This window comes from Lepisosteus platostomus, chromosome 16 (assembly GCF_059453375.1).
Source record: "Lepisosteus platostomus isolate fLepPlt1 chromosome 16, fLepPlt1.hap1, whole genome shotgun sequence".
NCBI classification, from domain to species: domain Eukaryota; kingdom Metazoa; phylum Chordata; class Actinopteri; order Semionotiformes; family Lepisosteidae; genus Lepisosteus; species Lepisosteus platostomus.
The window spans coordinates 3,587,343-3,613,633 of NC_142626.1; the positions used below are offsets into that span (position 1 = coordinate 3,587,343).

At 54.4% G+C, this 26,291-nt stretch overlaps 3 protein-coding genes across 3 annotated transcripts in view; 1 reads left to right on the plus strand and 2 right to left on the minus strand.

The window, feature by feature from the left end:
- LOC148646713 (uncharacterized) overlaps positions 1-26,291 on the plus strand; it is a 263,071-nt gene that overhangs the window by 197,910 nt on the left and 38,870 nt on the right. The gene's annotated exons all lie outside the window — the stretch shown is intronic.
- LOC148646720 (uncharacterized) lies at positions 13,635-17,337 on the minus strand. The gene is made up of 3 exons (XM_088609429.1): positions 17,331-17,337; positions 15,698-16,067; positions 13,635-14,767 (listed from the first exon to the last, which is right to left on the minus strand). The coding sequence occupies exons 1-3, from the start codon at positions 17,335-17,337 to the stop codon at positions 14,476-14,478; spliced, it is 669 nt and encodes a 222-aa protein (XP_088465555.1). The 3' UTR covers positions 13,635-14,475.
- On the minus strand, positions 17,828-25,375 carry znrd2 (zinc ribbon domain containing 2). The gene is made up of 4 exons (XM_088608900.1): positions 25,250-25,375; positions 23,770-23,921; positions 20,071-20,155; positions 17,828-18,370 (listed from the first exon to the last, which is right to left on the minus strand). Exons 1-4 carry the CDS (start codon positions 25,263-25,265, stop codon positions 18,006-18,008), a joined length of 618 nt encoding a protein of 205 aa, XP_088465026.1. The 5' UTR covers positions 25,266-25,375; the 3' UTR covers positions 17,828-18,005.

Consider the following 26,291-nt stretch of genomic DNA (forward strand, 5'->3'; position numbering starts at 1 on the left):
AACAGAGAGGTCAAGGGTCAGTCTGCTGTGTGCCTGGTGCTGACTCATCAGAGGACCCCTCGCCGGGGACAACAGAGAGGTCAAGGGTCAGTCTGCTGTGTGCCTGGTGCTGACTCATCAGAGGACCCCTCGCCGGGGACAACAGAGAGGTCAAGGGTCAGTCTGCTGTGTGCCTGGTGCTGACTCATCAGAGGACCCCTCGCCGGGGGCAACAGAGAGGTCAAGGGTCAGTCTGCTGTGTGCCTGGTGCTGACTCATCAGAGGACCCCTCACCGGGGCAACAGAGAGGTCAAAGGTCAGCGCTGGTGCTGACTCATCAGAGGACCCTCACCAGAGGCAACAGAGAGGTCAAAGGTCAGCCTGCTGTGTGCCTGGTGCTGACCCTCGTTGGGGGGCAATGGGGAGGTCAAAGGTTAGTCTGCAGGGAGGTTGAACTACAGAACTCTCTGTGAAAGGAAATGAGTGGTTGTATTATTGCCATCATCAGTATCAATTAGCATATCAGACACCCTAATCCAAGGAAATTTACAGTTTTTACAAGTTTTCTAAGACATGGAGGCTCCTGTAGGACCTGTGCACTGTAACAGACAACTGGACTCCTACTTTATGAGGCACTTCGAACCCTAGATCACGGTTCTGAAAAACCCTGACCTGTGGGAGCCGGGACTCAGCCAATTTTCAACCCCTTGGAAGGAAAGCCACCGATGTCACTGAACAAACCTGCTGGACGATCGTGGTTTTTAAAATTCTTCTCCGCTCTTGAGCTGCTGCAGGTTTCAGGGGGCCGCTCGTCCATATGAGAAAGTCCCAACGCTCAGAAAGAACACGCAGGCTCCCCACAGACAGGTGCTCCTCCTTGGCCTCGAACCCAGGACACTAGTGTGCCTCACACCCTGCTGGCATTTCACCATGGCCTCTCGTGGCAAGCCCCCACCTTCACAGGCCACACGGTGCCATTACCCAGACACTGGGGAGATCTCCAGATCCCAAGGGGATGATGTCATTTCCTGCCCTGTTCCACTGGGAGGGAGTGTTGCTGACTACCATACTGCCCCATACAGGTCAAATACACATCAGCCTTCACCTTAACCGCCTGCATCAGGCCCTGCACAGTGTGCTATCGTGTTTGTGTCTCCTCTCTTTAGTGCTTGGTGTTGTGCCAAATATGACAACTTCAGAGTATATAAGAGCCTGCAGAGGTACTGGATTATGGCCTGAGTGGCACTGATGGTTAGCTTCAATCCCAAATCCTCACTAGTTCAGTGCTTGAAATGTTCCAGGTTGTTTTCTGAAACAGCGTAACCCTTTTTTCTAGCCCCAAATCCATTATTCTTCCATTTTCGCTTGGTCTTTGTTAAAGCCCGAAGCCACCCTCTTCAGTTGACTTTCGGGGGTTTGGAATAATTTCATCAATCTCACCCCCTCTCTGCGCTGATCAGGACTAAAGTGATTTAGCAGTGTGCATAAGAATAAACACTGAGATCAGCCCTCTCCTTGATGCCTGTAGGGTTTTGTGTACACGTTGAAAAACAGTTCCTAGCTCCAGTGTTCAGAGTCGTCTGGTTCTATTCAAACAGCAGGAAGAATTTGTTGATAATAACTCGGCTCAGACCGAAAGCCGCCCAGGTTTATACAAACAGGCCCAAAACACTGGCAGAAACTCAAAGCACAGTGGCCAAGCTGGGGGATGGCTTTTCGCCTTGTTTTTTTTCACCCCTCTCGTCTTCTGGAAAGCCCCCCCGATCTCTCCGGCCACCTCTGGGAAATGAAACATCTGGAATTCCGGGACACCGGAAAGGAATCCTGGGTCTCCTGATCGCTGCAAAGCTCCCACTCCAACTCCAGACCTTTGCAGTTGAAGATGGGGGGGGGTCTTATCCAAAAGACAGAGCAACATCTCACCAGAGGAGACACCCGCAGTGAGAGGCACAGCTAGCGGACTTGAACTGGCAACCCCCCTTTATCTTAACCCCCCTTTATCTTAACTCCACTTCCCTCATTATAATCAGTCCACCCTGCTCTGCTGCGTCTCTGAGCTGCTGTCTTCAGCAACTTTGAAAATCTGACCTATCCCAGAGAGCCGTGCAGGATGTGGGGCAGGGTAGCCGCGTGCGCGTGACGGGATCACTTCCTGTTCTTGGCAAACACTTCCTGTCACGCGCTGCCGGGACATCTGCTTCCGGCTCTCACAGCTGGGATTTTCAGCTCCGTTCTTTCTCTTCTGAACTCCCGGAGGAACCTGGAGGGAAAAAAAAACAAAGGCTCTTGAATTAGAAAATCAATCCTTACACTTATATAGCGCCTTTCTGGACCCTCCACTCAGAGCTCTTTCCAGGTCATGGGGATCCCCTCCACCCCCCAGCAGTGTGTACCCCCACCTGGATGAGGCGCCAGCCCGCTCCCCACACCCCAGCTCTCAGTGGGGAGGAGAGCAGAGTGATGGAGCCAGTTCAGAGAGGGGGGGTTATTAGGAGGCCATGATGGGTAAAGGCCAGGGGGGAAATTTGGCCAGGACACCGGGGTAACACCCCTACTCTTCTAGAGAAACACCCTGGGGTTTTTAATGACCACAGAGAGTCAGGACCTCGGTTTGACGTCTCATCTGAAGGACGGCGCCTGTTTACAGTCTAGTGTCCCCTGTCACTGTACTGGGGCATCAGGACCCACACAGACCGCAGGGTGAGCGCCCCCTGCTGGCCCCACTAACACCTCTTCCAGCAGCAGCCTCAGCTTTCCCAGGAGTCTCCCCCTCCAGGTACTGACCAGGCTCCCACCTGCTGAGTCTCCAGTGGGGCTGCCAGTAGGGAGCTGCAGGGCGATAGAGCAGCTGACTATTATAGGTCTTCAAACGCGTCTGCAACGCCAACAAATATAGCCACTGAATGCCGGCGCTCAGCACCTGTCCCCTGCCTGTCACGGACACAGAGCCGGAGAGAAGCCAGGGGTAACGTTAGTAGGACAGCTGTCAGAAAACGTACAAGGTGACCTCTATCAATCACACAGCAGGTGTGGAGTGAGTCAGATCGTACGTCTTCACAGTCACCTCCTGGGTTGAGGTCCGGCTCAGCGGAGCGAGACCCAGGGCGTCCATACCGACGGCCAGTCGCGCGCGGTCCTCACCGCCTCTGGAGGTCGTGCGAGATTGTGCGGGCAAAAGCAATGCCAACTGGCTGTCCCCGAAGGTCATCCGGGGGAGCTGGGATATCAGGCAACACGTGGGCCAAATTGTGAGGGACCGCCCCCCCCCTGCCCCCCCACGCCCCACAGACAAAGCACGGGGGGCCTTTTTGAGAACCTGAAGCGCATCCCAGCGATTGGGACATTTCCGCAGCCCAGATTCCTGGCCTTCCTTGCAGCATGATGGCTGTCCGGGCGGGTCGTCCCTTTGTCCAGGCCAGGGGGAGCCGGAGCCTATCCCAGCAAGCAACGGGGCACAAGGCAGGGTACTCTCTGGGCAGGCCCTGTGCTTTTATTTTTTAAGTGGGGAGTGTCAGCCATCATTAACATTTGATTAGTGTTTCAGAAGCAGCACTACCACCTTGTAGCCTAATTTCGGGGGTCTGTAGTAGGTCGGGGGGCCACTAAGGAAAACCAGGTTGCCACTGTAAGTGATTCTGGTGGAACAGCAGGGGACATGGGCACTGTGCTGTAGCAGGTGCTGTTCTCCCAGGGTCATTTCTTACTTGCCCACCAGTCTGCTGTGCAGCTATGTTGGTGCACAGTTGTGTGTTTAACATGGGAAACATGACAATATAAAGGTTTGGGGTTTTACATGTGTGCTCAGATTTATGTGTGGGGATCCAAAAATTGTTTTTGTACAGTATTACATCTGTTGGATTATTTGAAAATGAATAAATGTGTTGTAAGACTTGGATCACAGGGCACACACTGACACACACTCACACTCACACTCACTCACACACTCACTCTCACACTCACTCACACACTCACTCACACTCACTCACTCACACACTCACTCACACACTCACTCACTCACACACTCACTCACACACTCACTCACTCACTCACACACTCACACACTCACACTTACACCAGGGCCAGTTAATCTACCAGTGTGTCTCTGGACTGTGGGAGGAAACCAATCCAAACAAGGGGGGGGAACATGCAAACTCCACACAGACAGTACCCCCAGGACCGGAATTGTACGCAGGTCCCCAGCGCTGCACTACCGTGCCGCTCCTAGGAGTCATAGCCTATCAATACATCCCAGCGGGACTGAGGTCTGGAGAGATTACAGCCCGGGAAAAACGTCAAATTCCTCCACGCATTGCACGTGCCGAGAATCGACTGTTTTTGTTAGATTTTGGCGGCCATCCAGGTTGGGGCTGCGCACTGGTGGTGGTGGAGGGGGATCCCCAGGCCCAGTGAAGAGCTCCGATTGGAGGGCCCAGAAAAGCGCTAGAGAAGCGCAAGGAATAATAATTATTATTATCACGCACAATGATTCTCCAGCCCAGCTCTATAAATAGGCCTGGCTCTGTTATTCCCCTCCGGGGCTGCGTCTCAGGTTTCCCAGCCTGCGGTCTTCCCCGTTCATCCAGGCGCTGGATGAGTAAGGAGCTCGGGATCTCACCTGACCCGCCGCGGTGAGGCGGCAGGAGCTCATGACAGGGTCACCCAGCGGCAACCCTGTTAAAGACTCTTCCTCCGCGTTCAAGCGCTTCTCCGAGAGGCTGTGCACCCTGGGAAGCTGGTCGGGGGCGATTTTCACCCGAAGGTTCGCGGATCAGCTCCTGGAGGATCAGGATCCAGCAGGTGGTCCTGCGTTCCCCCCGTGCATATTCTCACCCCTTCATCCAGTGCAGGGGCGTGGGGGGGGGGGTCTATCGCAGGAGGCAACGGGGGGGGGGGCGCAAGGTGGGCTACACTCTGGGTGGGATGCCAGTCCATCACAGGACAGACACACCCAGGTAGCCAGTGGACCCAGGTGCCCACTGAATCTCTAATATGGATAATAGGGGGAGGAACACGCAGACTCCACACGGACAGCTCTTCCTCCAGGTGCCCACTGAATCTCTGATATGGAGAATCCCGTAAAGGGAAACGAGATTGGTCCCGCTTTGGAAGTGACTGAAAATGACTCACAAAAGTACGATAACTGAGTGTTATGTTAACGTGGCCTCGTCTGAACTCAACAAGATGTGTTCTTATCTACTGTTTTGGGTACAGTATCTATATGTATTCATGTGAAGTTTTCTCATTTGTGATGAGCGGTTTTTTATCTGTGAAAAGAAAATAAAGGTGGCTGCCAGTTCAACTGAGTTCCCTCCTCCCTCTCCCAGTAGGATTGGGACCCGTTGTGATTCTGGCAGGTGTGGGAACTCTGGGATTAGATTTCTGAATTTCGGGAAGAATGTTTCTCTAATCCCAGAGTATCTGTCACAGTGCAGTAGGAAGCGCACCTCTGTCTCTATTTCTCCCCGCTGGCAGTGGGAGCACAGCCTGTCCTCTCTGGGCAGCCAGGTCTGCCTGTGTCCAGTGTGTGTGTCCAGACTGTGGTCACTGAGCCTGTCCTCTCTGGGCAGCCAGGTCTGCCTGTGTCGCCCAGTGTCTATGGCCAGGCTGTGGTCACTGAGCCTGTACTTCGTCAGGGTCTGTTTCTGTTTGTTGTTTCTTATCTTGGTCAAATATTCGGCTAGTGTTTTGTCTGTTTAGGGTTCTGTAGCATTCCAGTTGATGTTGTGTTTGTGTGTGTGTGTCCCCGTGTGTGAGATATTGCTGTTTGATCTGTGCTGTGATGTGGTTGAGTCTGGGTTGTGGTGCTCTAGCAGTGCTGTCCTGAGGCTGGTTAATGTTGGTGTGGCTCAGGTCGGTGAGCCTCAGGACCAGCTGGCTCAGGGGGCTCTGTTTTGGGCTCAGCTCTCTCTCTCTCTGACCCAGGTACGTGCGGGTGAAAAAAACAACGAAAAACAGGTAAAAAAAAACAAACAAAAACCGCAGGTCATTCCCGTCCCGCCGTGGAAACGTAAAAAAAAAACCGGATTGGAAACGCCACGACAGTCCCTCGGAGGACACGCGGGAATCCGAGGCACCCGGGACGGGGGGAGAGGGGGTCTCTTCACACCGCCTGCAGCCGCACCGAAACACCGCTCTTTCGGCGAGGACGTGGGCCGGTCGGGGGGGGGGGGGGCGGCTCCGTGTCCGAGCTCAGGGCGACCAGAGCCGGGACCTGGAGCGGGAGAGGGGACGGAGGGGGAGAGGCCGTGCGGGCGGGCCTGGCAGGCGGTCACATTACTGGGTCGCGACCCACATCCCGCCCGACCTATAAATACAGGAACCGCGTCTGTCTCCCGGCGACAGCTGAGCCCCGAAAAAAGGGCCAGGCTGTGGAAATGAAGCGGCCACACGGGAGGGCTCCGGTTTCTTCCAAAAATACCTCAGCGGAGCGGCCAGCGCGGATACTTTCATGACGAATCTTTCAAGTGGTACCACCCCCACCCGCAATCGAGGGCACTCGAAACCGTTTGCAGTAGATTTGGGCGAGCTCCTGTTTTTCGCGAGTGATTTTAATGCGCTTCCCGAAGACGAATATTGGGTTGTTGTTGTTTTTTTTCTTGCCGCAGCCGGGTCAACCGAAACCGGGCGGGAAGCGGGACCCGTTCGTATCCGGGCAACGGCAGCAAAATGGCGGCGAGCGAAGCGGCGCCCTTCGCGGGGAACAACCAGGAGATTACCTGACCGATTTGGGATATTTCTGTTGAAAGGCTGAGGTTATTTCCAGAAGTGGAGAACCCCATTAAATAACCGGAGATACCCACACTTAACTAAGCCCTTGTTTAGAAACCCAATATTTTGTAACACACACACACACACCTGTTTCGACTACAGTACTGTGGTAAACCACCATGTCTGGTGCCGTGTGTACTGTAAGTGGTCTGGGCCAACGGGCTCTCGAGATTTAGGGTGTCGGAAGGGAACCCTCAGTTGTTGTTGTTATTTTTGGGGGGGGGGGGACCCCGAGATCAAATTCCCGATGCCCCCGGGAGCGGCTCCAGACACAGCCTCGCCGTCAGGAATTCCTTCCTAAAACAGTGAAAAGCGATTTTTATCCGTCCATTTTTTAACCGTTTCACCCTATTCAAGGCCTGGGATAGTGTCTATCCCAGCAACGGGGCACAAGGCGGGTTACACCCTGGAAGGGACACCAGTCTATCAGAGTAAGCACCCCCCCACACACACCAGGGCCAGTTTTCCCGGCGGCCAATTCACCCACCAGCGTGTGGGTCTTTGCGAGGTTAGTCGCCGGAGGAAACCCCACTAGAGCAGGCGGGTGGGAACATGCAAGCTCCACACAGACAGCACCCCCCCCCCCAAGTCCTGGACTTCACCCACGGGTGTAGAAGCACTGCGCCGCCCGTACCCAGATGCGTGTGGTCTCCCGGCCCCCCTCCGTCCTCGGCTCTCTGCGACACAGACAAACGCACACCCCCGCCGGCAGCCCGTCTCCCTCCCCCCCGGCGCTTTCAAAGCGAAATTCCCCTTGGCCCTCCCTAGCGATCTCTTTTTTTTTTTACCTTATAAGACTACACAACTGCGGAACGGGCGCCAGGCTGGTGTTTAAACACAGAGGCAGAGGGGGTGGGGGTTGCATACCGACAGCGTCACTCCCACCAGCCTGGGAAGGGCGATAGGGGCAGAATGGGTGCTGCAGACAAGGGCGCCCAGATAAAAGGAAAAAGTTGTCAATTCCCGGCGCAGGGCCGCGTCCTGCGTGTGGCGAGAAGGGGAGGAGGGGGGGGATTCTGGAAAACGTCTTGATCCGCGTAAAGGAAACGCTTCTTCGGCTCCTCGGCCGGCTCCGTGCGGGGAGCGGGGACTGAGCCGGCGCCCCGGCGCAACGCCGCCATCTAGTGGCCGCCGCTAGAACCACCGGCCCCTTCTCCAATCTCAATTCCCCGCTCGGACCCACTAACCCGGTCGGGCGGGTCTCGTCCTTAATCCGATTTCTTTAGAAATTGGGGCTATCCGCGCAGGACAGACAGCAGGTGTGTGTGGCCGTTTTTGATAAGGAAAAGGCACTTTCCCTTAATTTAATTAATTATTAATGATTTAATTAATTAATTTAATTAAGAATAACATATGGCTTCTCGTCACGAAATCCGGATATACCCGGACGTTAAAAAAATCAAAATCTACACCCAGGGAAGAGCACAATTCAACTGAACCAGCAATGCACACAATTAGAATTTAAAGGCGTACGCACTATTTTTGTGGAGGTATAGGTAAAAGGAGACCTGACCCCACCCATCCAACAAGGAGGGAGTTGATGATTTCTTTAGAAGGATAGACAGCAGATGTTTTTTTTGGGGGGCGGGGAGAACAACAAGATTTGGCTTTTTGTCACGCAATCCAGATATACCGGACGTTAAAACAACAACAACATTAAAATCCTAACATTAAATTTAAAGCACAATTCAACGGAACCAGCAATGCACACAATTAGAATTAAAAGGCTTACGAACTATTCCTGTGGAGGGATATGTAAAAAACGAGACACAGCGGGAAATCTACACCCAGGGAAGAGCACAATTCAACTGAACTAGCAATGCACACAATTACAATTAAAAGGCGTACGAACTATTTTTGTGGAGGTATAGGCAAAAGGAGACCTCATCCTTTTTTTGAAATCATCAATTTCCCCACGGGATTAATAAAGTATTTTTATCAATTCAATTCAATTCAAGGGGCTTTATTAGCATGACCGATGGGTACAATCAGTGTTGCCAAAGCAAATAAAAATAATAAAATTAACATGGAACAGAACAAAAAATAGAAGTAAAATAAAATCTACAGACATGTTACAGACATTTACAACAAAGACATATTATAAAATATTGACATATACTGTAGGCGGCTGGAGCATTATTGAGAGACAGGCTCACTGTCTGTTCCTCAGGCTGGGACAGGAGATCACACACTGTATTATTATTATTGAGAGACAGGCTCACTGTCTGTTCCTCAGGCTGGGACAGGAGATCACACACTGTATTATTATTATTGAGAGACAGACTCACTGTCTGTTCCTCAGGCTGGGACAGGAGATCACACACTGTATTATTATTATTGAGAGACAGACTCACTGTTCCTCAGGCTGGGACAGGAGATCACACACTGTATTATTATTATTATTGAGAGACGGGCTCACTGTTCCTCAGGCTGGGACAGGAGATCACATACTGGGCTGCCAGATTTTTATCTATCTAAATAATGGAACTTAAGTGGAGCACAGAAAAGGGTAGGGGCGCCATCTAGCAGAGGGATGTGTAACTCCCGCAGCGGCCGCTGTTGAGACTGGCCTGAAGCATCAACCGCACGCAGGTCATCTGGCAGGGACTCACCCTGTCGGGGGCTCCCCAAGACCGGGCCTGGAGCCCCCCACTTCCCCCTCACCAGATCGCTATTACCCGCGCCGGAGCCTGAAAGGGTCCCGTTCGGTCCCTGAAATAAAAGCCCGGACTTGTGCCAGGAACCACGCCCAGGAAGCAACTTCCTTGATCACGGCGGGCCTCCGCGCCCCGCTGGAGGTTGAGGCCCCAGGACCCCAACTGGGAACCAGCGCATGCTGGCGGGAGCTGTACTGGGCAAAAGCAGCAGCGATCACCTAACGACCAGGTGATCCTAGATCATCCATGAGGAGGGGGGTGGTCATCTGTCTTCAGCCAGCGCAAGAACACCTTTAGCTTCCCGGGCGAAGAATTTGACGCCCCTGTCCCTGGGGTTCCTCCAGCCCAGGCTTGGGGGGGAGGGTGTCCAGTTCTGCTGCTGGACCTCCTGGGTTACAGTCCAGCTGGCCTCTTCAGGAGCAGTGGTGACTGGGGTGCTGTCTGGGTGGAGTCTGCATGTTCTGCCTGGCGCCCCCTGCTGGCTGGGAGAGGGGCCGGCTTCCCCTCGCGCCCCCGTGCGGGAGGAAAAGGTCAGGGCAATGCTGGCCGAAGTGGACCAGCTGGCTCAGGGTGCGAGGGGGGGGGGTGGGGGGTGTTGGAAAGAGACCCTGAAAAACCCTGCAGATACAGGGACCGGCCCTCCAGGAGCCGACTGGATCCCGAGCGATCCACTCCAGCCAACCAGGGACAGAACCCAGGAGCAGACCGGATTCCAAGTGATCCACTCCAGTCCCCCCAGGGCCAGAACCGAGGAGCGGATCCCAAATGATCCACTCCAGTCCTCCAGGGCCAGAACCCAGAAGCGGCGTGGATCCCGAGCGATCCACTCCAGTCCCCCAGGGCAGGAACCCAGAAGCAGACCGGATCCCAATTGATCCACTCCAGTCCCACAGGGCCGGAACCCAGCCCTTCTTCCAGGTCTCCTTTACAACCTACACGGCTCCGGCCCTTTGACAAGGGTTTAAAAGGTCCCGTTAAGCTTAAATTAGCCGATTGGAGAGGAGAGGTGGGAGGAAAACCCAGAGACACAGAGACATTTCGGGATTAGAGAAACATCCTTCCCTAAATTCAGAAATCAAATCCCAGAGTTCCCACACCTGACAGAATCACAACGGGTCCCAATCCTACTGGGAGAGGAGAGAACTCAGTGGAACTGGAAGCCCAGTATGTGATCTGTCACAGCCTGAGAAACAGTGAGCCTGTCCCTCAATAATAATAATACAGTGTGTGATGTCCTGTCCCAGCCTGAGGAACAGTGAGCCTGTCTCTCAATAATAATAATACAGTGTGTGATGTCCTGTCCCAGCCTGAGGAACAGTGAGCCTGTCTCTCAGTAATAATAATACAGTGTGTGATCTCCTGTCCCAGCCTGAGGAACAGACAGTGAGCCTGTCTCTCAATAATAATAATACAGTGTGTGATCTCCTGTCCCAGCCTGAGGAACAGACAGTGAGCCTGTCTCTCAATAATAATAATACAGTGTGTGATGTCCTGTCCCAGCCTGAGGAACAGTGAGCCTGTCTCTCAATAATAATAATACAGTGTGTGATCTCCTGTCCCAGCCTGAGGAACAGACAGTGAGCCCGTCTCTCAATAATAATAATACAGTGTGTGATCTCCTGTCCCAGCCTGAGGAACAGTGAGCCTGTCTCCCAATAATGATCCATCTGTCTACAGTATATGGAAATATTTTATGAGATGTCTTTGTTGTAATATGTTAATTTTATTTTTATTTGCTTTGGCAACACTGATTGTACACAAATCAGACATGCCAATAATAATAATAATAATAATTGCTTACACTTATATAGCACTTTTCTGGACACTCCACTCAAAGCGCTTTACAGGTAATGGGGATCCCCTCCACCCCCAGGAGTGTGCAGCCCCACCTGGATGATGCGACGGCAGCCATAGTGCGCCAGAACGCTCCCCCCCCATATAAAGCACCTTGAATTGACTCTCAGCAGCTGTTTAACGACAGTAAGACAGTTCCGCTTCTAACCACTAGGCGGAGTATCGATCCGCGCAGGAAGACTGCCGGGGGAAAGGGAACCACTGAAGCATGGACGTTAAAAAAAAAAAAAAAAAAACACTCCCCCCCCCCCCAATTCAAACCAAACCCACAACCCACTTCCCGACCAACAGGCCTGGAAATCAGATTTAAATGAGATCAGCTTTAATATGCCCTCCATTCAAGTCAAGAAGTCAAGAACCAGACTGACGCTCAGAAACTGCACCGACCCTTCCTAGCCTGATTACACAGAGCTGTTAAATCAAGCCAGTTCAGAGAGGGGGGGTTATTAGGAGGCCATGATGGGTAAAGGCCAGGGGGGAAATTTGGCCAGGACACCGGGGTAACACCCCTACTCTTCTCAAGAGACACCCTGGGATTTTTAATGACCACAGAGAGTCAGGACCTCGGTTTGACGTCTCATCCGAAGGACGGCACCTGTTTACAGTCTAGTGTCCCCGTCACTATACTGGGGCATCAGGACCCACACAGACCGCAGGGTGAGCGCCCCCTGCTGGCCCCACTAACACCTCTTCCAGCAGCAGCCTTAGTTTTTCCCAGGAGTCTCCCCTCCAGGTACTGACCAGGCTCACACCTGCTGAGTCTCCAGTGGGGTGAGCTGCAGGGTGGTCTGACTGCTGGATTGCAGAGATATCCAGGGAGCAGTCGAGGAGCTCCGCTAAAGACTGTAACTTAAGAACAAAACAAAGTTACAAGCAAGAGGGGCTGGTCGGCTCATCCAACCCGTTTGGTAGCGAGTAGCTCATCCAGACCTTTCCTGACAGAAGCCAAATCGGCTTCAACAACATGGCTGGGCAGCTTGTTCCCCACTCCCACCTCCCTTTGTGAAGAGACGTGCCTCCCGGCCTGACTGGAGGATCCCATCCAACTGTTTCTTGAAAGAAGCCAGAGTACTGGCTTCAGCAACCTTGCTGGGGAAGCTTGTTCCACCCTCCCGCCACCCCTTGGTGTACAGAAGTCTCTCCCGAGGAACGCGGCCAGCCGTTTCTCGAAAGAAGCCAGGGTATCGGCGTCAACAACAGGGCTGCGGCAGGTTGCTCCACACCCCTGCTGCCCTTTGTGTAAACGAGCGCCTTCTGTTAGTCTTAAATGCACTCCCACAGTTTCCGATTGCGCCTTCTGCTCCGCGTTTTCACCGTCAATCCTGAAGAAGTCCGCTGGGTGGTCGATTTCGAATCCTTGCATCAGGTCCTCTCCTAATCCAGTCCGATCATGAACAGAGCCAAAGGTCTCGGCTTCAACAACACGGCTGGGTAGATTATTCCACGCTCCCACCACTCTTGGTGTAAAGGAGCGCCTCCCGCTACAACTTAATAAGGATCCCGTCCAGCCATTTTGGAAAGAAACCAGAACAGAGGCTTCGAACGACATGGCCGGGCGGCTCGTTCCACGCTCCCACCATCCTTTGTGTAAAGAGGTGCCTTCTGTCCCGACTGGAGGTCCTCGCCCAGCTGCTGCCTGAGTGACCCAGTGACCAGGAAGCCCTGGCCCGATGACCAGGGTCGGCACCCCTACAGCCAGGCTGATAGCTGAGGGTGAGGGGACACCGGGCAGCTCCGCCACCGATCTCCCAGCGGGATGCGGAATGATCCCCTTGATCCCCTGGTCCGGCGAGCTGGGGGCGGAGCAGGGACGCGTCCAGCTGCCTCAGGCCCACCTGAGGGACAGAGAGACACCGGGACAAACACACTGACCACTGCAAAGAGGAGGCGGGACAAGAGGCATTCTGGGAGACGTCTGGGCTAGGGGTAGCACTGGACACGCGTTCAATTTAATACACTTCAACCTCTGTCTTGCTTTGTCCAGTACAGGGTCAGTGATGGGGGGAGCTGAGTCTATCCCAGCAAGCAACGGGCGCAAGGCAGGGTACACCCTGGGTGGGACGCCAGTCCAGCACAGGCCACACACACAGACACACTCACAGCAGGCATGTGACCTCCCTACCAGTCTGTCCAGTCTGTCAACCCACCAGTCTGTCTTGAGCAGAGCTGTGGCTCTGTGGCTAAGGATCTGTGCCTGTGGCTGGAAGGTTGCCGGTTCAAATCCTGCAGCCGGCAGAGGAATGTTGGGCTCTGTTGGGCTCCTGAGCCAGGCCCTTCACCCCAACTGCTCCAGGGGCGCTGTACAATGGCCGACCCTGCGCTCTGACCCCAAGCTCTCTCCCTGTCTGTGTGTCTCCTGGAGAGCAAGCTGGGGTATGAAAAAAAGACAATTCCTAATGCAAGAAATTGTAAAGGGTTAATAAAGTAATGTTAAAAAAAAAAAGAGTCCATCTTGAGTACTCCTGGAGTCCACCCATGTGTTAGCGCAAGAAGACCCGTACCGTCCCCCCAGCGCTAAGCAAAGTGGGCAAATTTGCCCAGTAGGGTCACAGCAACACCACCACGCGCGGCAGAGACACGCTACAGAGGGTTGTGGCAAGGCGCAGGGGGGGGGTTATCGGACGCGACTGACCCTCGATCGGCGAGATCCACACCATCCGCTGTCGCAAGGAAGCCTGATCCATCATTCAGGATCCCAGCCAGCCCGGATACAGACGGTTCTCCCCCCCTGCGCTCTGGCAAGCAGTACCGACCCATTCAAGCACAGAGCACCAGGCTTAAGAACAGCGTCTACCCCCCTGCAGTGTGCGTCCCCAACAGCTGCCTGGGCAGTAGCTCAGACTCAATGCGCTGTACACTTTGAGCACGGACTACCACGTTCCCCTCACCAATACATATTTATCCTTCTCGACAAGGCACGTACGGTTCTGGTTGTTATTATTTATCCTGTCTGTCAGGTTCTGTCTGCACTGTGTGGTGCCCTGGGTTCATACCGTGCCTGTCCCAAGAGACCAGCCTGAAGGAGAATTACAATGAAGCAGGAAAAAGGGTTATTCCATTGCTGAAAAGAGGAGGGGGGGGAAGGGAAAACGTTTCGGCTGTGGAGCCTTCTTCTGGTGTGGGGGGGTAGGCTCCACAGCCGAAACGTTGTTTCCTCCCCTTCCTCTTCAGCAATGGAATAAACTTTTTTAACTTGTTCCGCTTGAGCTGCCCAGGTTTATACAGTACACGCACACACGGCGAGGAACTGCTTCTCCGCCTCCTCACCACGTCCTTGCGGAGGCCGGCGAGAGCGGCCCCCGGGTTCGCCGCCCCGCCGAGGCCGCGGGTCCTGCGGGGTGGAGGAGAGGGGGGGGGGGGGGTAGGCCTTCCCCGGGTCCCACCGGCAGCCCCCGCCCTCGCCGCCGCCGCTCAGGCCCCTGGGCAGCGGGGGTGGGGAGGCTGGCGATGGCGCCGGCGCCGGCGGCCGGGCATTCGGGCTGAAGGCCGTCCATCTCTCCCGGCGAAGACTTCAAGGAGGGATTAAAAAAAATAATCTACCTAATGGCGCCAAAGGAGCCTTCGGACTACGTGTTGACAAAAAAATAAAAATAACGATGAAGCCGATTTGGTTGAAATTTGCTTTAAATTTAGCTCCTTTGATTTGGGAGGGGGGATTACGTTAGGAGTTCTTTTTAAAATTATTTTTAGAGCCTCGGATGTCTCCTCCCCCCACTCAAACAGAGATAGATTAATGAGGTGGAAGTAAAATACTTCCCTCACTCGACCGAAACCGCCCCTCGCCTTGCGCCCGTTACAAGCTCATCAAGCTTGGATCCAATCTTGAGTAAAAAGACGCGTTTCCGACACCCCAACAAACAGTTCTCTTGAAAACGGGGAGCAGTAACGGTGCGATCAGACGAGAAGACGGGGTGGTTTCTCCTCTCGCTGGATTTCCAGACCCTCCAGAGAGGGACTTTGTCTCCAACTGCGGACAGGATTAGCGCGTCTGAAACTCCGGGTCCCGGTAACTTAATCCTCTCCCACGGCGTGCCCATGTGCACACGGATGCTACCCGCAGAACAGAGGTGTTTCCACGGACGGCTTCAGCCCAAGACGGGCGCGTTTGAGTGATTGATTGATTGATTGATTGATTGATCTCCGCTGTCCCCAGCGCCGCTCCTACAATGACCCGGCCCTCCGCCTCGCCGGGCGCTGCTCTCCCATCCCGCAAGCGAGCGGTGCCCACGGACACACACACACAGAGAGAGAGAGGGGAGGGGAAAATGGTCAATTTTTGAAAACCGAGGCTTCTGAAATGAGATGCTACCCTGAGGATGCGCAGCTTGTGCGGGCGCGTCGGGTCTCCACGACGACGACCACCACCACCACCACCACTACCACCTGCGGCGTTAGAAAAGCCTAGAAAATCGTCGATTTGTTTTTTTGTTTTGTCTTACCAGCGTGTCAATTTCTCGCTCGGGGCGATGTCGATTCCTCCGTGGAAGAAAAGGGAATAAAGGCAGAAGCCCGCCGTGTGGTCTCCCGGTCTCTCCAGTCCCCGCGGGGGCCTCCGGCGCTGGGTGAGGCACCGGCCTCGCCTGCGCCCGCCGTCCCCGCCCAGACCCCCGACTCCAACCGGGGAGAGGGGCGGGCGCCGGGTCCGGTCGCGTTTCCTCCAGCGACGCTGCGTGGGCGTGCAAGGCCTTAACGGCTCGTCGGCCCGGTCTCTTAACTCCTGCCCCCCGCCGGCGAAACGTCTCTTTATCGTTTGCACAGCTGTGACCCAGGCCGGTGGCGCGTTTGATGCGCCTGCAAAGCAAAGCGCTTCTTAACTCGGCACAGCTGAACCGCTCATCAGCCAGATCGCTCCTCCCGAGACCGACCTCTGCTCTTCAGAGCTGACGAGAGAGTGTTTTATTGAAGACCTATCGGCGAGTCAATCAGAAACCGGCGCCCTTAATTCCCCACGGGCGGTCGGCACCTGGAAACGACGCTGGGCTGTTTTTGATTTCCGAACAGCATTAAGAGACGTGTCGAGAGAAACTGCCGATTCGAGACGATGGAGTGGCGGCCGCCGGCCCAGCGACGGATCTCGGGTTCTGGGTTCCTGGTGGGGCTTCTGCGTGGAATATGCGCGCTCTGCCCCCCATCTAATAAAAAGGCGCGCTGATTAGGTTAATTGGCGTCTCTCAATTGCTCAGAGGTAGGGACAGAGTGGATCCCAGGATCCCCTCCAGACATTTCTTAAAAGAAACCAGGGTTTCGGCTTCAACAACCTGGCTGGGCAGCTTGTTCCACACCCCCACCACCCTTTGTGTAAAGAAGGGCCTCCTGTACTGACTGGAGGGTCTCACCCAGCTGGGTCTTGAGGGCAGCCAGGGTAGGGGCTTCAACCACAGGGCTGGGCTGCTTGTTCCCCACCCCCACCACCCTTTGTGTAAAGAAGGGCCTCCTGTACTGACTTGAGGGTCTCACACAGCTCGGTCTTGAGGGCAGCCAAGGTAGGGGCTTCAACCACAGGGCTGGGCAGTTTGTTCCACACCCCCACCACCCTTTGTGTAGCGAAGGACCTCCTGTACTGACTGGAGGGTCTCACCCAAGCTGTGTCTTGAGGGCAGCCAGGGTAGGGGCTTCAACCACAGGGCTGGGCAGTTTGTTCCACACCCCCACCACCCTTTGTGTAAAGAAGGACCTCCTGTACTGACTGGAGAATCTCACCCAGCTCGGTCTTGAGGGCAGCCAGGGTAGGGGCTTCAACCACAGGGCTGGGCAGCTTGTTCCCCACCCCCACCACCCTTTGTGTAAAGAAGGGCCTCCTGTACTGACTGGAGGGTCTCACCCAGCTGGGTCTTGAGAGCAGCCAGGGTAGGGGCTTCAACCACAGGGCTGGGCAGCTTGTTCCCCACCCCCACCACCCTTTGTGTAAAGAAGGGCCGCCTGTTCTCGGTTTCAAATGCAGTTCTGCGCAAGGACTCGAGCGGTCAAGGAAGAAACTGACCGACCCGGGCAGAGGGAAATAATTATTTGCGTTGGATCGGATCAGATGCAGATTTGAAATTAAAATGGCAATTGCATCTTGCGTGAGACAACCTGACATGTTTTCTTGTGTATCAGATCAGACCACTTTATCGGCCCTATACAATTTCCTGCATTAGGGATGTGTCTTTTTCCGCAGACCCCAGCTTGCTCTCCAGGAGACACACAGACAGGGAGAGAGAAGCTGGGTGTTCTCTCAGAGCGCAGGTTCGGCCATTTATACGGCACCCCTGGAGCAGCTGGGGTGAAGGGCCTGGCTCAGGGGCCCAACGGAGTAGGATTCCTCTGCCGGCCGTGGGATTCGAACCGGCAACCTCCCAGCAACAGGCGCAGAGCCTCAGCCACAGAGCCACCACACCACACAAACCACACAAACGCCCCGAACTGGAGGAACGGATAGAACCCAGATAATCAAAACCCACCATTTCTTGCAGATCTAAAAGACCAGACAGATGCGGAAACAGGACAGAGACGGCGGCGCTGTGTCTGTCCCCGTTCGTTCCGCAACAACAACAATCGCACCAGAAAAAAAAAGACGACAAAGGCCCGGATTTCAAGCTCCACCACTTTAAACTGTCCCGATGTGCAAAAAAAAACAACAACAACAACGAAGGGTAACAAGCCCCAAATCACCAGTTGTTAAAATAGCTGTTTGGGTTTTAAGCCAGGAACTCTCTCCTTGGTGGTCTCATTCCCTTGATTAACCTCGTGTCCCTCAAAGGTCCGAGATCAGGACTGCAGGCTCTTCAGGCTGCGCAGGGAATCGGCACAGCTGCGAATTAGGCCGCACAGCTGGATGTTGGCCTCCACGCAGGTGGAGCCCTGGAGCTCTCGCGCGGCCCACTGCAGCTTCTGCAGCAGGGCCTCCTCCGCGCCGGCCAGGGCGGAGTGGGCGGGGCCGGCGGTGGCAGCCGATTGGACGAGGGGCGGGGCCCGCGGGCCGGGGGAGGCCCCGCCCTCGCCGGGCGCGGGCCGGGGTTGGCCGGCGGCCGGGGGGGCGGGGTCGGAAGGCGGGGTCCCGTTGACCTGGGGGCTGGGCTGGAAGGCGAGCTGTCTCTCTCGGACCTGGGACAGGGCGGCCTGGGCGTTGAGAGCTGCGAGAGAGTGGGAAAACGGAGGAAACTGAATCGAACGTTCCCCGGACCTGAGGCCAGACACCCTGCCCAAAGCATCTGCGAGCCTCTACAGCAGCCATATCGCCCTGCAGCTCCCCACTGGCAGCCCCACTGGAGACTCAGCAGGTGGGAGCCTGGCCAGTACCTGGAGGGGAGACTCCTGGGAAAGCTGAGGCTGCTGCTGGAAGAGGTGTTAGTGGGACCAGCAGGGGGTGCTCACCCTGCGGTCTGTGTGGGTCCTGATGCCCCAGTATAGTGACGGGGGACACTAGACTGTAAACAGGCGCCGTCCTTCGGGTGAGACGTCAAACCGAGGTCCTGACTCTCTGTGGTCATTAAAAATCCCAGGGTGTTTCTCGAGAAGAGTAGGGGTGTTACCCCAGTGTCCTGGCCAAATTTCCCCCCTGGCCTTTACCCATCATGGCCTCCTAATAACCCCCCTCTCTGAACTGGCTCCATCACTCTGCTCTCCTCCCCACTGAGAGCTGGGGTGTGGGGAGCGGACTGGCGCCTCATCCAGGTGGGGGTACACACTGCTGGGGGTGGAGGGGATCCCCAGGACCTGTAAAGCGCTTTGAGTGGAGGGTCCAGAAAAGCGCTATATAAGTGTACGCAATTATTATTATTACTACAGCAGAACCACCTGTTTCTGGTCCCTGCGTATCCCACCGTCCCCCTGTGTTACACCTGGTACGATATGATAAACGCGACGTCTCCAGTTGAGAGCAGATCAGAAAGGGGCGAGCTGGCTTTTCCGCTTGGCGAGTCTGGCGAGGCTCGGGGTTTTCAGGATGACGTTAAAAGCAGGGGGACGGACAGGTCGCGCGGCGGTCCGTCTGGGGGCGCCAACGCTTCCCATGATCCCATTCTCTCAGGAGAGTTTTTTTTTTTGGAGGGGTGTCCATGCAAAAGGCGGCCCCTCCTCGTGACTCGAGCAAGGCGAGCGCCACGTTTATGGCCTCTTGGCGGTAGAGCGCCCCCTGCGGTCCACAGGGCTCTTCAGCAGCTTAATAGATGAGGCCAAATAAAACAGCACAAAATCAGCAGATGGAGACATTTCTCTGACGAAAGTGTCTTTGACAGCCCTCTTTTAGGCTCTGCGCCCTCCCCCTGGACTGTACTTTACCCTCACTGTTCCAGCCGGCTCATCTGTACCAATGATCAAGGAGTACCACCCTTGCTTAAGCTCTACAGCGCCCCCTGTAGGGAGGGTCCTGTATTGCACTCTCAGTGTGCTGGAGTGTTTGTGTGGGGGGAGGGGGGGCGTACTTTATCGGATAATAAAGAAGGTTTCGGGTGACACTGTGGTGAGTGATGCTGCCTCGCTGCGCTGGGGCTAATTCCTGAGGTGCTGTCTGGGTGGAGTTTGCATGTTCTCCCAGGCTTCACGTGGGTTTCCTCCCGCAGTCCAGAGACATGCTGGGGGGTGAACTGGCTTCCGGGTAAGCTGGCCCTGGTGTGCATGCGTGTCCTGTGATGGACGGGCGTCCTGTCCAGGGCGTACCCTGCCTGGTGCCCCTTTGCCTGCTGGGATAGACTCCAGCTCCCCCCTTGTACTGGATAAAGTGGTTGGAAGATGGAGGGATCGAACGCGAACCCGCCTGTCCCAAAGCACAGCTCGGGGAGAATCCCAAAAAGTGGCGTGCTCCTCTAGGACAGGACAGCAGGACGGCGGGTACCTGGGTTGTCTTTGTCGATGTCCGAGTCCAGCTCCTGGCACGCCACGCAGTAGTTCTTTTTCTGTTTGTCCTGGAGCAAAATCGTCTGGGGACAGAAAGAGAGGATTCCAGGAGCAGAGTCTCGCAGTCATCTTAGGCTGACCCTGATCTCTGCCTGTCTCAGCAGTGTCTGTGCTCACCCTGATCTCTGCTTGTCTCAGCAGTGTCTGTGCTCACCCTGATCTCTGCCTGTCTCAGCAGTGTCTGTGCTGACCCTGATCTCCGCCTGTCTCAGCAGTGTCTGTGCTGACCCTGATCTCTGCCTGTCTCAGCAGTGTCTGTGCTGACCCTGATCTCTGCCTGTCTCAGCAGTGTCTGTGCTGACCCTGATCTCTGCCTGCTCCAGCAGTGTCTGTGCTGACCCTGATCTCTGCCTGCTCCAGCAGTGCCTGTGCTGACCCTGATCTCTGCTTGCTCCAGCAGTGTCTGTGCTCACCCTGATCTCCGCCTGTCTCAACAGTGTCTGTGCTGACCCTGATCTCCACCTGTCTCAGCAGTGTCTGTGCTCACCCTGATCTCTGCCTGCTCCAGCAGTGTCTGTGCTCACCCTGATCTCTGCCTGTCTCAGCAGTGTCTGTCCTGACCCTGATCTCTGCTTGTCTCAGCAGTGTCTGTGCTGACCCTGATCTCCGCCTGTCTCAGCAGTGTCTGTGCTGACCCTGATCTCCGCCTGTCTCAGCAGTGTCTGTGCTGACCCTGATCTCTGCTTGTCTCAGCAGTGTCTGTGCTGACCCTGATCTCTGCTTGTCTCAGCAGTGTCTGTGCTGACCCTGATCTCTGCCTGCTCCAGCAGTGTCTGTGCTGACCCTGATCTCTGCTTGTCTCAGCAGTGTCTGTGCTGACCCTGATCTCTGCCTGTCTCAGCAGTGTCTGTGCTGACCCTGATCTCTGCCTGCTCCAGCAGTGTCTGTGCTGATCCTGATCTCTGCCTGCTCCAGCAGTGTCTGTGCTCACCCTGATCTCTGCCTGCTCCAGCTGTGTCTGTGCTGACCCTGATCTCCGCCTGTCTCAGCAGTGTCTGTGCTGACCCTGATCTCTGCCTTTCTCAGCAGTGCCTGTGCTGACCCTGATCTCTGCCTGTCTCAGCAGTGTCTGTGCTGACCCTGATCTCCGCCTGTCTCAGCAGTGTCTGTGCTGACCCTGATCTCCGCCTGTCTCAGCAGTGTCTGTGCTGACCCTGATCTCCGCCTGTCTCAGCAGTGCCTGTGCTCACCCTGATCTCCGCCTGCTCCAGCAGTGTCTGTGCTCACCCTGATCTGCGCCTGTCTCAGCAGTGTCTGTGCTCACCCTGATCTCCGCCTGTCTCAGCAGTGTCTGTGCTGACCCTGATCTCCGCCTGTCTCAGCAGTGTCTGTGCTCACCCTGATCTCTGCCTGTCTCAGCAGTGCCTGTGCTCACCCTGATCTCTGCCTGCTCCAGCAGTGTCTGTGGTGACCCTGATCTCCGCCTGCTCCAGCAGTGTCTGTGCTGACCCTGATCTCCGCCTGTCTCAGCAGTGTCTGTGCTCACCCTGATCTCTGCCTGTCTCAGCAGTGCCTGTGCTCACCCTGATCTCTGCCTGCTCCAGCAGTGTCTGTGCTCACCCTGATCTCTGCCTGTCTCAGCAGTGTCTGTGCTGACCCTGATCTCTGCCTGCTCCAGCAGTGTCTTTGCTGACCCTGATCTCTGCCTGCTCCAGCAGTGTCTGTGCTAACCCTGATCTCTGTCTCAGCAGTGCCTGTGCTCACCCTGATCTCTGCTTGTCTCAGCAGTGTCTGTGCTCACCCTGATCTCTGCTTGTCTCAGCAGTGTCTGTGCTGACCCTGATCTCTGCTTGTCTCAGGAGTGTCTGTGCTGACCCTGATCTCTGCTTGTCTCAGCAGTGTCTGTGCTGACCCTGATCTCCGCCTGTCTCAGCAGTGTCTGTGCTGACCCTGATCTCTGCCTGCTCCAGCAGTGTCTGTGCTCACCCTGATCTCCGCCTGTCTCAGCAGTGTCTGTGCTCACCCTGATCTCCGCCTGTCTCAGCAGTGTCTGTGCTCACCCTGATCTCCGCCTGCTCCAGCAGTGTCTGTGCTGACCCTGATCTCTGCCTGCTCCAGCAGTGTCTGTGCTCACCCTGATCTCCGCCTGTCTCAGCAGTGTCTGTGCTCACCCTGATCTCCGCCTGTCTCAGCAGTGTCTGTGCTCACCCTGATCTCCGCCTGTCTCAGCAGTGTCTGTGCTGACCCTGATCTCTGCTTGTCTCAGCAGTGTCTGTGCTGACCCTGATCTCTGCTTGTCTCAGCAGTGTCTGTGCTGACCCTGATCTCCGCCTGTCTCAGCAGTGTCTGTGCTCACCCTGATCTCTGCCTGCTCCAGCAGTGTCTGTGCTCACCCTGATCTCCGCCTGCTCCAGCAGTGTCTGTGCTGACCCTGATCTCTGCCTGTCTCAGCAGTGTCTGTGCTCACCCTGATCTCTGCCTGTCTCAGCAGTGTCTGTGCTGACCCTGATCTCTGTCTCAGCAGTGCCTGTGCTCACCCTGATCTCCGCCTGTCTCAGCAGTGTCTGTGCTCACCCTGATCTCCGCCTGCTCCAGCAGTGTCTGTGCTCACCCTGATCTCCGCCTGTCTCAGCAGTGTCTGTGCTCACCCTGATCTCCGCCTGCTCCAGCAGTGTCTGTGCTCACCCTGATCTCCGCCTGTCTCAGCAGTGTCTGTGCTCACCCTGATCTCCGCCTGCTCCAGCAGTGTCTGTGCTCACCCTGATCTCCGCCTGTCTCAGCAGTGTCTGTCCTGACCCTGATCTCTGCTTGTCTCAGCAGTGCCTGTGCTGACCCTGATCTCTGCCTGTCTCAGCAGTGTCTGTGCTGACCCTGATCTCTGCTTGTCTCAGCAGTGTCTGTGCTGACCCTGATCTCTGCCTGTCTCAGCAGTGTCTGTGCTGACCCTGATCTCTGCCTGCTCCAGCAGTGTCTGTGCTGACCCTGATCTCTGCCTGCTCCAGCAGTGTCTGTGCTGACCCTGATCTCTGCCTGTCTCAGCAGTGTCTGTGCTGACCCTGATCTCTGCCTGTCTCAGCAGTGTCTGTCCTGACCCTGATCTCTGCCTGTCTCAGCAGTGTCTGTGCTCACCCTGATCTCTGCCTGCTCCAGCAGTGCCTGTGCTGACCCTGATCTCTGCTTGCTCCAGCAGTGTCTGTGCTCACCCCGATCTCTGCCTGTCTCAGCAGTGTCTGTGCTGACCCTGATCTCTGCCTGTCTCAGCAGTGTCTGTGCTGACCCTGATCTCTGCCTGCTCCAGCAGTGTCTGTGCTGACCCTGATCTCTGTCTCAGCAGTGCCTGTGCTGACCCTGATCTCCGCCTGTCTCAGCAGTGCCTGTGCTCACCCTGATCTCTGTCTCAGCAGTGCCTGTGCTCACCCTGATCTCTGCTTGTCTCAGCAGTGTCTGTGCTCACCCTGATCTCTGCTTGTCTCAGCAGTGTCTGTGCTGACCCTGATCTCTGCTTGTCTCAGCAGTGTCTGTGCTGACCCTGATCTCTGCTTGTCTCAGCAGTGTCTGTGCTGACCCTGATCTCTGCTTGTCTCAGCAGTGTCTGTGCTGACCCTGATCTCTGTCTCAGCAGTGTCTGTGCTGACCCTGATCTCTGTCTCAGCAGTGTCCGGCGTGTCTGTGTTGGCCTCCCTCTCCCCAGGCTCACCCCACACTGATCACAGCACTCTCCCAGCATCTTGAAGCCCTTCAGCAGGTAGTCTCCCATCAGCTTGCTGATCTTGTCCTGTCGCTCTCTCCTGGCCTGGATCACCTTCATCTCGGCCTCCGAGGGCGGCTCCCACTCATAGTCTTCATCCTCTGTGAGTGAGTGCACAGGGATTGATACTCAGTGTACACTGCACTCCTTTCTGGTTATAAACTGACTGCAAACTTTTTTATTCTAATAAATTGACAAAAAATACATCTTAATAATAATGACTCCCACCTCTCTGTGTCAGCACAGAGTCACAGTAGTGTCCAGTGTGTCTGAACTGACCCCTCTCTGTCTCATCACAGAGTCACAGTAGTGTCCAGTGTGTCTGGACTGACCCCTCCCTGTCTCATCACAGAGTCACAGTAGTGTCCAGTGTGTCTGGACTGACCCCTCTCTGTCTCATCACAGAGTCACAGTAGTGGGCGCTCACCCTGTGGTCTGTGTGGGTCCTGATGCCCCAGTATAGTGACGGGGGACACTAGACTGTAAACATGCGCCGTCCTTCGGATGAGACGTCAAACTGAGGTCCTGACTCTCTGTGGTCATTAAAAATCCCAGGGTGTTTCTCGAGAAGAGTAGGGGTGTTACCCCGGTGTCCTGGCCAAATTCCCCCCCTGGCCTTTACCCATCATGGCCTCCTAATAACCCCCCTCTCTGAATTGGCTCCATCACTCTGCTCTCCTCCCCACTGAGAGCTGGGGTGTGGGGAGCGTTCTGTTGCATCATCCAGGTGGGGCTGCACACTGCTGGTAGTGGAGTGTCCAGAAAAGCGCTATATAAGTGTAAGTGTAATTATTATTAAGTCGAGATGGCTTCAGTTGTCATTCAGGTGGAGGCAGCATCACTCGAATCCCCACCAAACGTATTAAAAACACAGAGAAACAGATATGAACACGCAATAAGCAATAAGCTCGTTTTCCCGCTGTGATAAGCACAGACAGGCATGCACGCTGGGGCTATATCCACGATTCAGATCTCCAGGGCTCAAAGAGTCGCATACGACACCAGGTGAACGTTTAATATAATTTCAAAAGGGGAACGTTTAAGCGTATAAGCAAAAGGCAGCACGGGTATATATATCTGTACAAATAAACACTACCGATCAACGGCATTTTAAAACCGCAGCCTTTTTCCTATCGACAAAACAGCGCTTAGCCACCAACGCGGAAAAAAATACGCGACTTTACGCGCACGACAGCCAGGGGGGTCGCCAACTATCTGTGCACTTCAGAAAATGTAGATGGTCTTTCTAGAAAGTTTGTTGCAGCATCTAAGAAGCTCAACGACACCAGGCAGGCGAAAATCTTCCTGCCTCCACCGATCCAAAGTCGCTTTGGTCTAACAGACTAGCTTCTGTTTGGACTAGCAGCCCCGTATAATTCAGCAGCGCAATACAGATGTTGGAACACAAATGAGAAATGTGCAAATTTACCTGCGTTTAAAGCCATTGTACCGCTATGCTCCCCCAACTGCCTAGATCCCAGTGCCTCTAATTCCGGAAGTGGCGTCACTGAGTGTCAGCTTGTCATTGCCTGGGCTGGACCGACTTGGAAAGGAAGTGACGTTGTGCGGGGCATCGTCGCTGTGCCCCCGTAAAATAACCTCGGGTAAACTGGCAATGCATTAAATTAATAATCATAATTGCTTACACTTATATTGCGCTTTTCTGGACTCAAAGCGCTTTACAGCTAATGGGGATCCCCTCCACCCCCAGCAGTGTGTACCCCCACCTGGATGAGGCGCCAGTCCGCTCCCCACACCCCAGCTCTCAGTGGGGAGGAGAGCAGAGTGATGGAGCCAGTTCAGAGAGGGGGGTTATTAGGAGGCCATGATGGGTAATGAGTTATTTTGGATGGACTTGCAGAGTTTTGTTTGCAGGCAGTTAAAGGTGTTTTTTAGATTGAAGGATTTTGGTATTTTATTGTACTGTTTAATAGAAAATTTGGAAAAAGAGCATTTATTTATAGTAAATTTATTAGTCATTCTGGGTAAATTTCACATCCATAAATCAAAAAGGTCTCATAATACTCCCCTTTCTAGTTCTTTGGAGGTGGAGCTGAAACACTATTTAAATTCTATTAAAAATGTGAGAAATAATAAAGCAGGGAAAACATATGATATATGTAAGAAATACAATTTAATCACATAATTTACTTATTACCTCTGGCGGTTAATTGTTTATTTTTCTGATTGTGTTTGTTTTCATGTACCTATATTGATCCTCTGGTTGTATTTGTATTTGTAAATTCTTCATACATTTAATACAAATTATTTAAAAAAAACAGTGCCTCGAATCTGTTCTTGCACAGTGATGAAATAGAAAATAAAAAAACAAAATGTAACAGATCTGTGTTAACCTGTGTTCATCCCTCCCTGTATATCCTTCTGGAATGCAATATTTGAAAATACTCACTGGAGATTGGCTTGGACAACCTTACAAACCAGGTTAAAGAAATAAAATTTAAATTGGCCCA